The 17,405-nt window shown below is 38.4% G+C and overlaps 2 protein-coding genes across 3 annotated transcripts in view; one reads left to right on the top strand and one right to left on the bottom strand.

Moving 5' to 3' along the window:
* The first annotated feature begins 2 nt into the window (after nt 1-2).
* On the top strand, nt 3-7,761 carry igldcp (Ig-like domain-containing protein). The gene is made up of 7 exons (XM_033638075.2): nt 3-148; nt 1,364-1,407; nt 2,198-2,563; nt 4,424-4,514; nt 5,706-5,884; nt 6,370-6,426; nt 6,520-7,761. The coding sequence occupies exons 1-7, from the start codon at nt 123-125 to the stop codon at nt 6,600-6,602; spliced, it is 846 nt and encodes a 281-aa protein (XP_033493966.1). The 5' UTR covers nt 3-122; the 3' UTR covers nt 6,603-7,761.
* Nucleotides 6,861-17,405, bottom strand: part of vps52 (VPS52 subunit of GARP complex) — a 22,684-nt gene continuing 12,139 nt past the window's right edge. For both annotated transcript variants that reach the window (XM_078176024.1, XM_078176025.1), the window contains exons 14-20: nt 16,545-16,668; nt 16,332-16,427; nt 14,267-14,374; nt 14,010-14,075; nt 13,356-13,467; nt 12,287-12,405; nt 6,861-9,723 (exon numbers count right to left, since the gene is read on the bottom strand). In XM_078176024.1, the coding sequence (XP_078032150.1) occupies nt 9,577-9,723; nt 12,287-12,405; nt 13,356-13,467; nt 14,010-14,075; nt 14,267-14,374; nt 16,332-16,427; nt 16,545-16,668 (772 nt within the window). In that variant the 3' untranslated portion in view covers nt 6,861-9,576. The remainder of the gene's footprint in view (nt 9,724-12,286; nt 12,406-13,355; nt 13,468-14,009; nt 14,076-14,266; nt 14,375-16,331; nt 16,428-16,544; nt 16,669-17,405) is intronic.

The following is a 17,405-nucleotide window of genomic DNA, read 5'->3' as shown; positions in this document are numbered from 1 at the left end:
AATCGAAACTTACAGGGCTGAGCTGACAAGGTTTGATCTCAGCAGAGTGTTAGCACACCTTAAAAACCTTCCTTCGGAGGAAAGAGGAGAGGACTGAACTAAGTTACCCATCAGCGAACATCATGAAAAACGTCCGAAGGCGACTATGGTAAGAAACCTGACACTTTATTTTGAAACTAAAAGCTTCCATTATAGTGAGTTTGAGTATTTACTTTTTTTTTATTATTATTATTTCCCATATATCTTTGCAGAATAATCCTAACCCTTTTTAAAATGAAATATGGCAGCAATTAAGTTGACAGGCTGCAGAATTACAATATATCTGCAAAATTAAAGCATCAGCGTCAGGATTCAGATTCAGGACCTGCAGACCGCAGGTGATAAAACCCCGCAGCTGTTTCGATTTTCAGAAAACCAACAAGTCTCTAGAAACGAAACTTACTTAAATGAGACAAGGTTCACACTGATACTCATTAAGGGCGGTGATGCCAGTTCAACTTCATATTACAACATAATAACAACAGCAACAATAAATGATAAAACTAAACACAGGCCTGTTTCTTTATTCAGTATGAAGTCAGTTCTGTTCAAACATGACATGGTGTCACCTGAGTTAATAAACATACTTTTGTGTTTTAAAAAAGACATATCCAAAGTTATTATGACATATATGTATATATGTGTGTGTATATATATATATATATGTATATATATATATATATATATATACCCCACCCTGCATTAGTGGAACACCCCTCAACAAATATTTGTTTCAATAAGATGAAAATATGATTATTATGATTATTATTTATTAAAATAAATAAAATGTCTTCACACCTGCAGAAGGAAAAAAAATTGTTACCAATGAAATGTATGATCGCTTAAACTTTTATCTTTAGGGACTGTTCATTATTTATTAGACGGGAGGGGTGGTGCAAAAATGGGGAGGCACTTAAAATATTTTTTTAAGCACAGCAGAGGGCGTTATGTTTTTTGATTTGGCGTAGGGGAGAGACATTCAACTTTAAATGGTTGCTAGCCAGATATTGTGAATTATGCTCATTTGTGGTTGAGGGACGGTCCTGCATTTTCCTCCTGTCACTCAGGGAGGCTCAGCGAAACTTATTTGTAGCAGCAGAAAGTGTCATAATATAAAAGAAGAAACTGAAGTCACACCCCAAGCTGCCCCCCTACTCTGCTGAGTAAAGTACAGTCCCTTATGATGAATAAACTTAACTTCCGTCTGCTGTTTATTCTCCTATAAAATCTTATTTATCTGTTGTGACATTTGTATGACTGACTATGAAAAGAAGCAGCAGGAGTGTTTGGTTGTTTTTCTCATGAGTCTTGTGATTTTTTTCAGGTTTTTCATATTTCTACAGTGTGTCCTGGTCGGCAGTTTAGTTGGTGAGTATGAACACAAACACAGTTAATTCCACCACAGGGCTTACAGGGCTGTCGCTCTGTCATTAACTCAGCTTTAAGATTTAAAACTGGTTTAAACTTGTGCTGTCCGGACTAAAAGTCCTTAAAATCCCCTAAATACTACATGTGGAGGTCATGGAAGACTGTAAGGAGACAGAGGTGTTATCGCAGGCAGAGTTGGCATTAAAGGCAAAATGTATTAAATCTTAGTATTAGTATAGTATTAAAAATAGACTATAAAGAATAAAAGTTCTCTCCTCAGCAGTTTCTAATGAGGTTGCTAAACTTGAGTTCAGCTCAGGCTCCTGCAAAGGGTCACCGGATAAATCTGTCAGGTCATGACATGATTAATATGACAGGAAGAGGAAAGAACAAAATAATAATAATTTGACCTCCTGGGCCTTAAATCATAATTTAAATGAAACCATCTGATATGGAGAGTGTGTCTGTAGTGGAAATGCTGACAACTCTTAGACCCCCGACTACACACAAAAGGTTACAAGCCTTTTTTTGTAGGGCTGTACCAAAAGCCATTCTTTTTACATGTGTAGCTTTTATTTAGCTGTCAAAGGATGTTACTATGACGTCAGAAAGATATTGGAGTCTTACACTGGACAGATGTTGGTGTGAATAAAAAGTAAATATAGTATATATTGTAAACAATAGTAAATATAGTACAGTAAAATTAAATGTATCTGGGTCTTCACCTCTGGGATCATCTTGTCATACCAAAGCAAGGACATTTTTCTCTATCCTCCTTCTTATCTTCCAGACTCCTCTTCCCTGTCCTCCTCCACCCAATCACTGTCCATCACCTCTAAGGTGGGGAACCAGGCGATCCTTCCCTGCAGCTGGAAGAAGCGCCTCGGTGATGTGGCCTTGCCCTCCTGCCACATCCAGTGGGCGACCCCGGCCGACACCGTGTTCGAGCTGCGGGGGGAGCAGAAGTGGCAGGCCGAGGAGTTTGAGGGTCGGGTGGAGGTCCCCAAGGAGAAGCTGGGGTCCGGGGATTGCTCTCTGATCATCAATGACGTTCAGATTGGAGACACGGGGAGATACGAGAGCTTCATGGTGGTCGAGGGAGTGAGGTCCATAAAAACAAGGGTGTTCATTCAGAGCGTCAAGTTCACTGTGTTCGGTTAGTCATCTTTCTATTTCCTGTTCTTTATCTCATGGCCTCTACTCTCATCTCTATCCTGCCTTTGGTTTTTTTGTTCTATCATCCTATCTCCTTTTCTCAGGTTATTCCTCTTCTGTTTTATAATGCCTCCCACCACCCCTATTACCGGCACAGAGGCATTATGTTTTTGGGGGTTGCCTGTCAATCCATACCTCCATTTGTCCAATTCTTGTGAAAGCAATATCTCAAGAACGTCTTGCGGGAATTTGCTCAGATTTAGCACAAACATCCACTAGGACTCAACGATTAACTGACTAGTTGTTGGCAGTCATCAGTCAAAGATCAAGGTCAATGTGACCTCCTCTGTCTCATTCTTGTGAACATGATATCTGGGGAATGCCTTCCTTTTCAAATTTAGCACAAACATCCACTTTGAGGCAACAATGACTTGATTAGAATTTGGGGGTTAAAGGTAAAGGTCACTGTGACCTTGCGTCAATCTCATTTTCATGAACATGATATCTCAAGAACTCCTAAAGGGAATTTCTTTAAATCTGGCACTAATGTCCACTTGGACTCAATGAGAAACTGATTAGAATTTGGGGGTCCAAGGTCACTGTGACCCCGCCCATTGTGTTTTTATGAACACAATATCTCAAGAACACCTTGAGGGAATTTCATCAAATTTGGCAAGACATCCCCTTGGACAGAACAATGAACTGATTAGAATTTTATAGTCAAAGGTCAAGGTCTGTGTGACCTTGCGTCCGTCTAATTCTTGTCAATGCAATATGTCGGGAAGGCCTTGAGGAAGTTTCCTCAGATTTTTCACAAATGTCAACTTGGACTCAACAATGAGCTGATTAGAATTTGGTGGTCGAAGGTCAAAGGTCAAGGTCAAGGTCACTGTGACCTCACAAAACATGTTTTTGACCATAACTCAACAAATTACTATTTAACAATTATTATGTGTAGTTGTGTCAAATGTCTTATAGGATAAAATGATGAAGCGATGACATTTTACATGCAAAAGGCCAAAGGTCAACTTCACTGTGACATTATAATGTTCTGCAATTCCATTTTTTTTATCTTGTCTTTAACCTTTCTCATGTCATCTCTTCTTGTAACTTATTAGTCTTCTGTCATTGACTTGTTTTTGTTTTTTTGTTTCCATCTCAGTTATTAACTTATGTTTCTCATTTTGCAATCTTGTCTCATGTCCTTCTTTTCTCATTTTAGTTTCCACCTCTATTGTAATGAAATATTATAATCTCATATCTCAACTAATTTGTCTGCCATTCCTTATTTAAACATTTCAGTTCTCCAGTTCTCATTTCTTCTGTTTCTCATCCTCTCACCTGATTCTCATTTTCAGATCTCACCTCACCCTCTCATCTCTTTGTTTCTGTTCGGATCCTACATCTTCCCTCTTTCCTACCTTTCACCTCTTATTTAATTATCTGTTTTGTCTTTGTTTTCTTCCATCTGTTTCTGTAATGTAATTTTATTCATCTCATTCTTTCTTTGTGGCTCTCCTTTTTTCATGTTTTCTGTCTTTTCTGTTTTCTCCTCATCCTCATGTCTGCTGTCTCTGTTTTTCCTTTCATTCCCCTTTACAATCTGTTTAATCTTAAATATAAAAATATATTCTTAGGTACTGTTCACTTGTCCCAAATCTTGTCTTGTCACTTACTTAGTCTATTTTTTTTTATCTTTTCTTTTCATTCTGCTTTGTTGAATGTTTAATTTCTTTTTGCTTCGGCCTGTTTTTGTCCTATATTTTTTTCTCATTTATATCTCATGTAGTCTCAAATGTACGTGTCTTAAACAACACTGACATCTTTTGATCTTGAATGTTGCTTTTGTTTTCCCTCATAGATCACAAGGTCCTTCAGTCCAAAGGTCCAGGTGAGGACTTAGTTTTGGATCTCTACACCCGTCACTCTGTAAGAGTGGTCTTCCTGGGCAGGTAGTTTACATTTACGTCCTCCAACCTCATCTGTTCTTCTTCCATTTCACACAGCTTAGTTGCCAGAAGAAAACTTTGGCATTGTACATTTCTGTGAACCACGAATAAATCATTTTCCAGCAGATTTTTAGCCGCCTCCAAATGTAGGTGTTTTTAGTTAGTTGTTTTTCCAGTGGCTTTTTGGTCCCCAATCATGGGATTTTTTTAGTGAGCTGTCCTTGTTTTTTCAGTGCCTTTTTTTTTTTTTTTTCTTTTTTAGCAAAGAAGCATTTAACATTTAGCCCAATTGTTAGTGAGCTGTGGCTGTTTTTCCAATGGGGCAAGTGACACAAAAAGCAGTTGTTTTTCACTGAGACATTGTTGCAATTCCAGCCAGGATAGTGCTACCTACCCTGGTAATTTAAGCCAAAATATGATCCATTCCTAAACAAAACCAAGTGTTGTTTGTGCCTAAACCTAACTACACATAATCCAAAGTGTTGTTGAAAGATAATGAAACATCAAGTTTCAATGTATCAATGTAATGTTTCTGCTGATTGGGCTGCTTTTCACCTACTCCTAGCTTTTATTTTCTTGTCTTGTGCCTGCTGCCACCCCCAAGTTACCTACACTGCTTATTTTATTTTATACATAACTCCTACAAAATTACAGTTTGCATCAAACAAACAGATTACAGGCTGCTGGTGAAGATATGAGTCATCCGAAGAAGTCTGCTTACAAAATGGAGACTTCATGATGTGGGTTTTGGAAAAAACTTTACATAGGGTTACTTTCCAGAGTAGGTGGATCTAAAGGTGGAATCAAACCTTCTCCCTAGTTATGCTTACATCCTCTGTTGAGCTTGTCATGTGCTGTTTGCTGTACTATTTTCTGTTTAAAGCTCTACAGCAGACACAGGAACCAGGTTGTCATATTCCAGCATCAGGCTGCAGTCAATCAAACATTTAATGAGTCATGTCAGGCTTTTATTATGCTGTGTTGTTTAGTTGCTTGTGCGCACAATTAGTCATCCTTTGTGAAAAGTACAGATATTGTTCCTGCTGAGCAAATAATATGTTGAATGTTTTGTTCCACTACAGATGAGGCTCTTAGGACAGCCAAATCATCAAAATGATTTTTTTTTTTTGTCCAACTTGTTTTTATGTTTTTAATGCTCGTTCTAACAGTCACCGATCTGTGCTGCACACACAGGAACAGCTCGGTGTGGTCCGACCTGTGGATGAGGGGGGATGCGAACAGCGAGCGTCTGCAGAAACATCCTCTGAACGAGCAGCTGACGATAATGAAGTTGAAGAGCTCAGACGAAGGAACTTACAAAGTTCTGGATGAACACGGCCTCGCTGTCAGCACCGTGCAGCTCTCAGTGGAGGGTGAGACTCCCATTAATCTATTAGTCCATCTCAGCCTAAAAATGCCAAATATTCTCTGCTTCCAGCTTCTCAAATGTCAGGATTTTCTGCTTTTCTCTTTTTCATGTCTTCTTGAATTGAGAGCCTTTGGTCCAGAATTTAATCTGCATATTCAAGGTGTTATCTGGCTGCCTGACATGGACACTTACAGGCCTTCTTCACAGCTGACATTTTACTTGTCATAGCAGGAAAGCACAGCTGTTACTAATAACTCTAACAATGGTTCTGCTCTATTCAAGAGTTCCAGTGAGAGTGACAGTGCAAGCATGCACGGCACTTAAACTCTGAAATCAAGGCACTAAATTAAAGTCAGCCATCATTAATTTCATTATTTACACTTGTGCTTTTCCTGCTGTGACAAGTCAAACTAATTTGTCCTCAAGCAGTTTTAAATGTTGAATTCTGATTTGCATCATTCTCACATGTAAGTGTTCACTGTTTCACAGAAAACTCCACAGCTCTCAAATACCACCAGATCCATCTGGAAAATCCAGTACCAACAGGTGAGAAAATAACGTTCCTATTTTGGCAAAGAGTTACAAAAAAAAATCTTAATCTGTAATAACCCTCTGTCTCCACCCTCTGATGTCTCTCAGGTGATGCTGTCAAAAGCAGCAGTTCAGTTCTTCTCATCTTGTCTGTTCTTGTCATGAGTTTCGAAATTCTTCATCTCCTCTGAGAAAATGTCCTCTGCTAAATAACTACACATAAGTACAATTTAACAGCTACCAGACACACTATAACCAGCACATGAGGTAAATGTTTTCTTTATTATCACTGTGTTTCATTAACTTAAGCCTGAATGATATTTTTATTGAGCCAAGTGAGCCCTGTGTGGATTTTGTTGATAAGGCTCAGTTCAGAATGACAAATTTGAGTGTTTGAGATGTGATTTAAGTGGAGAAGTTTGTATTTTTGTTTGTCAGGCTGATGTCTCAGAAATCTCTGGAAGCAATTTTACTGTTTTCAATTAAAATGTGGTTAAAAGGAATAGTTCTATTTTTTTGGAAAATGTGCATTTTCACTTTTTCGATTTAGATGAAACCATGAACACCACTCGCATTTTGTCCATTGATTATGAAGGTGGAGTCATGGTTGTGGGTAGCCTAGTTTAGCACAAAGGCTGGAAGCAGAGGGAAACAGCTAGCCTGGCTCTTTCCGACATTCAGAAATACAACAAAATGTAATTCCACATACTGAAGTATTGTTTTAAAAAATGTGAGCAAAATTATGTTTGGTGAATATGACTATAGAAAAAAAGACAACGTTGTCCATATATATATATGCATGTGCACATGTATGTATGTATATTTGCGCACAGTAAATGTATGTACGTGTGCTTGTATGTACATGTGTATGTGCACATGTATACACTAATGTATGTCAGTATGTATGTATATGCATATGTATGTATGTATGTTTGCATGTATGCGTGCAGCATCTACGTAAATACACACATATGCACATACATACATAAATACATTAATGCCTACATACAAATGCACACACATATTATGTACATACATATCATGTTAAACTATCAAAGTGGCATCTTTGCACTTTTAACCAATTAAATACCACTCAGATTAATTTCCTGTCCTACAGATAACCAAGAGTTTATTTCATATCCATTTCAAATCTTTTTCTAACAATTATTGTCAATAGTAGTGTAAAATATGTTTGGTAACAACTCAACTGTGATTTGTTTGGTGTGATCCTATTGGTCATATTTATAGAACTTAGCTTGCAGTATTTAAATCTGTTCTAATGTATTTACCTGTATTTCAGTCAATCAACCTGAAGTCAAATAAATAGATATAATAAAAGAAGCAAATAAACTTGTGTCATATTTCCATCATTCATTTTTAAACTCCACAGACTGTTGCCTCACACTGGAATGACTTCACATACAGATCTACACAGATAAATACACCACAATGAACTCTGCACAGCTAGATAAACAAGCAAAGGCACACAACAACTTCAAGACTCGCTCCCTCAGTGTGTTATAACAAAGTGAACCTTTAAAGGATCAGTCTGGTGATATTCTGTATTTTTTATGTTATTGTCAATAAATCCCATGAAAGGTCTAAAATCAACAGTGAATGTATCTACTAACAACTACTGTGTGTGCATCAAAGCCTGATACATCTTTGTCTGTGCCATGCAGCTCCATTGTTGTCCATTAAAAACACATTAATGAGCCACACTGTGTCACTGGGTAACATGTTCCTTCATTCACATCAACACAAACTCAAGTTTATTTTGACTCAGTCCTACATACACCATCCTGCTGCCACTAATACTCACTAGGGCATCTAATGTGGATTAATAATGTGGAAAATAGTCCCCAGCAAATGCAATATTTCCTGTTTGTTTGATAAAAACTAAAGTGAGCAGCTATTGAAAAGAAATTACATTCTATACATTTGTGTTTTTAAAGATAAGCATCTTTGGTAGGAGCCAATGGTTTTGGAGCTGAGAGCCACAGCCAGAGACAGAATTGAGAGACAATAAGAAAAATACAGAATATCAGCAGCTTTATCCTTTAACAGTCAGTCTCACCTTTTGAGGTTCATTGAAGCTGCATGGATGAAAAAAAACGACAGTTTTTCAAGTAATGTATTCGCAAGAGCTGCTCTCTCACTAGTGCAGTGTTATAAACAGTATAAATCAAATCTTAAACACGTATGATTTCTTCTTCTAGATTAAATAAGAAAAAAAAAGACAAAAGAAAAACATAAACACGTCTGTTCAGTGTTTCATGATGAAAGTCCAAATTCTCATCATAACTTGGACAAGTTGTTTTTGTTTCCTGTTTTTATATTTTATCATAAAATATGAAGATTTTACACCAGTACATGTATTTTTTTTAAGTTATAATCATTGAGATTTTAATCACTATTTATGGTTGGCTGATTAATGTAATTAAATTTGTATATATTACTTTTCATTGTTAGTGGCAGGGTCCGCCATTCCCATGCTGGTTTCAGATAACCTTCAAATACACAAATGAGTGGTTGACAGCTAACGACAGAGCATGTAATCCAGTTACTGTTTGTAATTTGCGCTAACTGATATCAGCCTCACTTTCCTACAGATGTATCACAGCTGGATTACGTAACTGCTCATGCTAACACGACCTTTCCTACTGTGAACACAGTAAAACACACAGTAAAACACCCTGGTGGTCTAAAACCAACCAGGACCGAAATTTGTAGGATCAAAAAGTTTAACTGATTATTATTTAATTAAATCTGTTTTACAAACAGTGGCTGTACAGCTTTATTATTATTATGGTTATTTGTTTTTTTTCACATTTCAGCACTTCAGATGAGTGACATGAAATGAAATGAATTAGAAACATTAAATGACTTGGTTCAGTGAGGACATCAGCTTGTGCCGACTCTTTCTAATATATGATGCAACTTGCTTTCAGCTCGAGGGAAAAAAAGTTTGTCCTGCTTTGTTAATGCTCTCCAAAAAAAAAGTACAGTACAACTTATGTTCTTCAGGTGCGAGCGAAGGAGGAGGAACCTGAAGGGAGTCAACACCTCCAGATACTCCAGGTGTTTCCAGGTATCATGCTCATGTTTCACCTACTGAAGCAGATTGTCTAACAGGGGGAGTTCCCCGCTGGCGAAGCTGCCCTGTTAGAAGTTGGGTTTGTGCTTCTTCACCTCCACCATGAGGTGGTGCAGGTTAATGAGCTCTGAGCGGACGGCAAGGCTGCGGAATGTCGGCTGATTCAGGACCTTGTGGAAGCCATGGTAGTACTGGATCAGCTGGGTCAGAGCGCCCTGCAGCAGAAACAGGAAGTGATGTTTTGTGACTTCATGGTGATTACAACACTTACTTCCTCTTATGTGGAAATGGAAGCCACTCAACGGACAAGACAAGACTGTAATATCAACTAAAACATTAACAGATTATTCAGTCATGATAATAATCATTAGTTGCAGCTAATTCATTCATTCTGCCTTTATTTACACACGGACAGAACACAAAGATCTCTTTTAAACACTTGACAATTTTGCAGCATCTAAACAAAAGCATCAATATATTATTGAAGCATAATCTCTAAAACATTTATGTGCTGTCTTAATAAGCTCTCTGAAAATACTCTGGTAAACTGGTCAGAGTACTGAGCTTCAACATCTGCAGTACATTATTAAAATAAGAGGGCATAGCATGTCTGAAAGCATACTTTCCTTTTCCTGGAATCTGAAGTCTGCAAAATGTGTTTGATGAGTTCCAGATCTCCAGATAAGTAAATGATACTTAGTGCAGCATTCTATGTATTTGGTCAAAGTGGAGCTAATTTCAAACAACTGTACACAGTGGTAGGTAACATAAACAAAAAATATGTGTTTTGGATGTGAAGTATGAAAGTAACTCCTAATGACTAAGGATACTTAGAGTAACAGTACTAAGAAGGGTGTGATATGAAAGCACTCAGGTAATGTACAAGAGGCAGGAGCTTTGTTTTGTTGTTGCAGTGGTGCAAACACATGCATGGTGAAATCCGAGAGAGCTACCTGAAGTTTAAAAATTGAAGTATCATATAACCATGTGACAAAGCAGAGCTGGTCCTGACCTCCCTGGGCTCTAAGCAAAACTCAACTACCATGCTACCAGTGCTCCCATTACAATTCTCTGATTGGCAGCGTATAAGAAGAGAAACAGAAGTGAGGAAAGCAAACAGAGAGTTAAAGCCAAGAGGGAGTGAGACCAAACCAAACTTGTTACATAAGGTAAGATTATTTTTCTTTAGCCATTAAGCTCTTTAGCAGAAACGTTTCCTGACAGTTATTGTTCACTGACACAAGGAGAATAATCTCTGTTCTTTCAACATTGGATTGCATTGTTAAGGTGCCAACTGGCTAACTAGTGTCAAGGTGGTCTTTCGGTGTCAAAACCACTATCTGGAGAGTGGAGAGTTATTTCGTTTCGCACAGCCACAGAATGTACATGCTGGTTAGCCATAAGCACCTTTGGGTTGTGTTCATGTGCGACTTTTTGGCCGAGATACAGCGACGTAAAGCGATGCAGCAGAGGACCTACATTACTGCTAGCTCTCTGAAGTTAGTTTGGTGTATTTGGGCCTTAAGATAATTAGACAGAATGAGGTATAAACAAACAAAATTCACTGAGTGGAATATATTTCCCCAGATTTCAAATATAAAATACTATTTATCTATGGCTTTGCTGAATAATTTACGGTTATAGAGAGATGAAAATCCATATTGCCCAGTATGTTCAGCTAATCAACAGTTTCAATTCAATATTTAATCAATAGTAAAAGTCAATCCACTGATTTTTATCTTGCAATAGTCCAGAGTTGTAACAAAACCTTAACTAAGAAGAGACATTTTTTTTAAATTTAAAAACAATTGTGCCAATGAGGAGTGCTATCACACCCATACATACATTACATTACTACTCTGGACAGGTACAGAGGTTGGTGCCACTGGAATGTTTTATTTGTGTACATCTGCATATGAATGCATGTTTATGTACGATGTGGATATCTTTTCCAAGCTGCATATGTATGTAGTGTAGATGACCTGGCATAAACTCTTAATGTGTGTATATATATGGTGCGCGTGACCTGACATAAACTTAATATCCTGATGTGACTTCAGCTAGATGATCTGGCATGACTCTGGCCAAATTTGGTTATACAACTGTTCTCAGAGCTGGTTGTCTGAGCAACAGGAAAACAGTAGCTTAAGTGAAAGGAAAGACCTTTTAATGTGTACTGTTTAAATGTTTAAAGCTGTTGGTGTGTCGACTGATACTGCTTGATTGTCAGGCCTTATAAATTGTCATCATGCACTAATTCTTTGGCTTTCTTGCGAGTACACCCTCAAATGTCCAATCCTATGTTTTGAGACTCTCAATTCTACAACAAACACAGCCTGAAAGTGGCTGGCAAGCAAGCAAGACAGACACAGACGGGGTTACATCGGCACTGCCCAGCTAGGATAACAGGAGAGACTGTAGCAAGAGATACACTGCAGGGTAACACATCAACTTAATTTTACTGCCTTTGTGGACATCACACTTGGAGATGAGAGAACAGTTTACCTCACCCACAATTTTGCTCTTTTCGTGAGCAACATCCTCTCACGTAAGTTGTATATATTGACACCCACCTATACACAAGGGGGAGGTGGGGCACGATGCAACTTGCCATATGCATAAATTAATAGGTAACTGTACTTACTCATATGAGCTTGACAGAAATACACTGCAGAAATTGTTGAGGAGATTCTAGACAATTCACACAAGTCACCTAAGACACCTTAGATGTTGTTGTTGTGTTGTGGCAGTGCAACGCACACCTGTCCTGTGTCTCACCTGTATGATACTGGTCCCGTTTTTAAAGTTGGTGAAGGACCTCATGACATCCTGACTCATCGACTCCACTGACTGTTTCCATGTGCTGGAAAACCCTCGAACCAGCTGAGTGATACGAGCTGCAGGACACACACACACACACACACACACACACAATTAATCACGTGACAGTGTCTGACAGCGTGTGATCACACTTAAAACAGTGTCAGACTGTTGCGTGTTTGCTTTCACATGCTAGAGGGACTGTTCAGATAAAAAAAACCCTGTAAGGGCATGATGCGGTGAATGTGAGAGGAAACGGCAAGATATGAGATGTCAAAAAAGGATGTGGGAAGCTGAAGTTCTGAAAGTCAGCAGCATCTGACCACAGCAGAGAAACAAAACTGATGAATGGAAGCTGTTCATTATGCTGTAAAACGAAACTAAAGCCTGAGCTGAGAGACTCCTGCTCAGCTGAAATCTATGAGTCAGGATGTTGGAAGCAGCAGGTCTGTGAAGCTGGTTTTCATTAGTGTACTCTTTAATTCAATGTTATTCCTAAGCCCTGGCTTGTTCCATATATCCTCTGTCATTCTTTCTTTAAAATACAGTTTTAAATGATATCGACTTAAAATTGTAAATAAAATGTACTTTGAAGAAAAAAAAAGAAAAAGGAGAAATAATCAAGGGCAGCACGGTGGAGTGGTGGTTAGCACTGTCACCTCACAGCAAGAGGGTTGCTGGTTCAATCCCGGGCGTGGGAGCCCTTCTGTGCGGAGTTTGCATGTTCTCCCCGTGTCAGTGTGGGTTCTCTCCGGGCACTCCGGCTTCCTCCCACAGTCCAAAGACATGCAGATTGGGGATAGGTTAACTGATAACTCTAAATTGTCCATAGGTGTGAATGTGAGCGTGAATGGTTGTCTGTCTCTATGTGTCAGCCCTGCGATAGTCTGGTGACCCTCTCGCCCAATGTCAGCTGGAATAGGCTCCAGCCCCCCTGCGACCCTCAAGAGGATGAAGCGGTTAGAAGATGAATGAATGAATGAATGAATGAGAAATAATCAAACCAAAACAAAACGGCTTTTCTCACCTTCCTCGTTCTTGAGTCGGTCCAGCTGCCCTTTCTCCACCAAAGCCTCGGCCTCCTTCACAAAGGCGATCATACCTCCGAAGGGGGGAGAGAGAATCTCCTCGATAAACTCCTGGAGAGGAGAGGAGGTTAAAAACGTGACAGTTAGGGTCCTCCAGTTTTGTTCATTTAAGATTTTAGACTTAAATCTGGTTAAATTTAACAATTAATTACAAGAATAATTAAGTTTATTTTCACTTCATAGTATTTGTTCATATACATTTATTGTAAAAAAAGTACTTTGAAAACTGAAGTGTTACCAATTTTTTTTTGAATGAAATGATTTTGTCTTGAAGTGCATTACTCAGTGTTGTAAGTGTTTTACGTCATTATAAATGTGAGTAATTCTAACGATATAAACCTCTGTGCTCCTTACTGTGAGCATCACATCCATTTCTAAAATTCAGTTTTAACCTGTTTTTACTTCTCTGTTTGATGCCTACAATCATAAATACACTGTAAAGCCAAAGTATTGGTCTGTTTATGGAGTCGATTAACAGTTGTAATATTCCTGCAAGTGTGTCAGAATGACCACACTGTGCACAGAGAGGACACAGGAGAAGAAGAGTGTATAACAGGGCTTGAGGTTTCCCATCATGACTCAGTGATGTTTACCTGTGTCCTAGCCAGGAGCAGCTGTTGGAAACCTTCCACCTCTTTACTGTCGTCTGCTGCCCTCTCCTGGAAACAAGGGGACAAACAATTATAACACAGAGATTTTAGCATGAGTTGTGGGTTTTAATTTCTCACAGGTAAGAGGACAAGAAGCAGGCACGACAAGACTTGTGATCAACAGTTTCACATGACAACAGGTGACCAAGAAGTAAATGACAAAGAAACAAGGATACAGGGGTGCAGGTTTTGAACCTCACCATGAGGACGCTGAGCATCATGTCGTAGTTGTTGATGAGGAAGATGAGCTGGTCTCTTCTTGATGGAAACTCTGCAGCCATCTTCAGCACAAAGTTTTCAACCTCAACCTGAAAAACAAATATTCATGTTTCATTATTCACGACTAATTCAATTTGTGACAGGCTAACTTAGGCACATTTACTTTAATTTCAGTGGAGCATGTGATGCAACCATTGCAAACAGATATTTTTTCATTCTTGTATGAGATTTTTGCTCCACAGCTTACTTTTAATACACTTGCAGGTATATTAAAATTTTTAATCAACTCTAGAAACAGCCTGTTACTTTGGATTTACTGCATACTTTAAACTGTAGCTATGAAACAGCTTACATCCAGTGAGTAAAACTGTAAACTAAGTGGATTAATGGTTGTTTGAAAATGAAGGATACACTTCAATCATTTTTATGACAAAATAAAGACTCATTTTTTTTTGCCTACCTTTAAAACGTTAACTGTTGTTTTCTGAACAAACAAATAAAATATGATGACAACCATTCAAAGCTTAATGTGAAAATCTAAACAAAAGCTTCAAATTTAAAGAAATAACACATTCAGTAGATACTTCCATACTTTTTCAATACCCCTTCTTTAAAACTACACAATCCCCTTCAATTAGACATTTGATAGTAGTGGAAGTACCAAAGCTACAAACGTGTTTTGTGAATATACAGTCATTATTAATTTGATGCCTACAACATGTTCCAAAAAAAGTTGGGACAGGGGCGACAAAAGAGAGAAAGTTGTTAAATGCTCAAAAAACACCTGTTTGGAAACTTCCACAGGCGAACAGATGAATTGGTAACAAATTAAAGTATCATTAATAGGTATGAAAGGGACCTCTTCGAAAGGCTCAGTTATTCACAAGCAAGGACAGTCACTTTGTGAAAAACTGCGCAGGCAAATAGTGCGCTGAGAACAACCTTTCTCAAAGCACAATTGCAAAGTATTTCAAATTTCACCATCTACAATCCATAATATCATCAAGGACTCAGAGAATGTGGAGAAATCTGCACATATGGGGCAAGGATAAAAACATTAAATACCTCTGACCTCTGACCCCCTCAGCCGGCACTGCTTTAAAAACCAGCAGGATTGTATAAAGGATATTACTACATGGGCCCAAGAACACTTTAGACAACAATTATCACTGCATCAACACTGCACAAGTACAAATGCTTACAATGGTGTAGGCTACATACGCAGGCTACGGCACAGGCTCTGCATAGAGCTGATGCAGTAGAATAAATCCACCTTTACACAGCATCCCAACTTTTTTGGAAATGGGGTTTTTCAGTTTTTCAACCAGCTGCATGAGATAAACAGCGGGAATGAAACTCAACTGGTCCTCAACCAGTGGCTGTACGGCATTCTCTTAAGCAACGAGCTCACCACGTGACTGGAGGTGTGTATTCAGTGACATTTTCTGTATCAGCAGGTTGGTAGTTTTAAAAAGGACAAAAAAAATAAATAAATCCTATTTTTTGTACCTAGGACTTTTTTTGCAGAGGTATTGAGTATCGTTTTTTATCACAGTTTATCGTATCAAAGTTTAAAATTGTGATATTGTGATAACCCTACTCCTGTCAGTCATGCAGATTATTGTTTGTTGTACTTACAAACATATTAATATTGTTATATTTGAAGAGGTAAAACTTCAGCAACACATGGAGGACCCTGGTGAGGGCCAGACTGTTTTTTTCCATGTACCATTAAAGTAGGTCAAGTTGTGCAGGAAATCCCTCCTCTGCTTTTGTTGTATAACTGCTTTGTTACTTTCTGACGTATTTGCTCGCTTTGGTACTTACCTGGTTACTGACTTACAATGTGTCAGTTGTCATTTTCATACTTATATTTTATTTCTGTGCTATTAACTTGATTTGTTCCACAAATACTTTGATAATTTGACCTGTTGTGATTTATTTGCTATTTGGTGTGTTTACACAGTCTGTAAACACTTCATGTCCCATCTCCTTACACCCTTTTATATTAATGTGCATGTGTGTGTGTATGTGTGTGTGTTCTACCTGCAGCTGTCCCAGCAGAGCGTTGGTTCTCTCGTTGGGAAACGTCTGGTTGATGCTGACGATGGCAGATGAGAACTCTGCGTAACGCCGAGTGATCTGAAATCAAAAAACACAAACTCACTGAAACACACTGTTGTGACACGTATGATCCAACACATGAAGGGTAGGTGTCCACATGTGTTTGTCCTTGTCTGTGTGTGTTTGTAGACCTACGTAGTGTGGTCTGGTGTCCAGTACTCCCAGTTTCTGAGGGTCTGTGTTTCTGATGCTGTGGATGTTCATCTCCAGAATCATCTCAAACCTCGGCCACAGCAGCTCCAAAACTGCCTCCCAGTACCTGACACATAGACACACATAGACACACGCAGACACAGGTGACAACACATTAGATTAATTAACTTTCCGAGATTATCTTATGCAACTTTTTCAAAACACTTTAAGGGTGTTTTAACACTTGAACTGTTGTCTGGTTCATTTGGTCCAGCTTAGAGGGAAAAAATGACACATACAATGATACATATGCTGCATATCACTTCTGGTTTCGGTTCCTGTTCACACTGACTTTTTACAAACTAACCAAGAGGAGTAAACATGAAGTTCTACTGACAGACAGTTAACTTGTTGACTGGACAGTTTTGGCGTTTGACATCCTGCATCATCTGGACCCACATGAAGTCAAATTGCGGGGACTGACAGACATTCAGCAGCACTTAAATGTTTTTATGTGTATATTTAATTTGTTTTGTGTCACAATGAGCTTACAGAGAAATAACAGATCATAAGCATTATTAGTAGGCTGTTATTAGACTGCAATTTGATCGCATGCTATGAAAATGACACAGAAACATGATGAAAAGGAGGTGTCTTGTACAGTAATGATTCAGGTCTTATTACTGTCATATTGCTCCCAGACACCTGTTAATGAACTTAATAAACTGACAAAGTACAGGGAGTTTGTTAAAATGATTTCAACAGCTTTTTAATCAGGGAAAATACCCAAGCTGACATTCATACATGTTAACATGGTTACACATATATGTTAGCATAAATGGAATATAGTCCTTATAAAGATTA

This window comes from Epinephelus lanceolatus, chromosome 16 (genome assembly GCF_041903045.1).
Source record: "Epinephelus lanceolatus isolate andai-2023 chromosome 16, ASM4190304v1, whole genome shotgun sequence".
Taxonomy (NCBI): Eukaryota; Metazoa; Chordata; class Actinopteri; order Perciformes; family Serranidae; genus Epinephelus; species Epinephelus lanceolatus.
The sequence above is the reverse complement of the archived record's forward strand: the minus strand, read 5'-3'. Positions and strand labels throughout refer to the sequence as shown.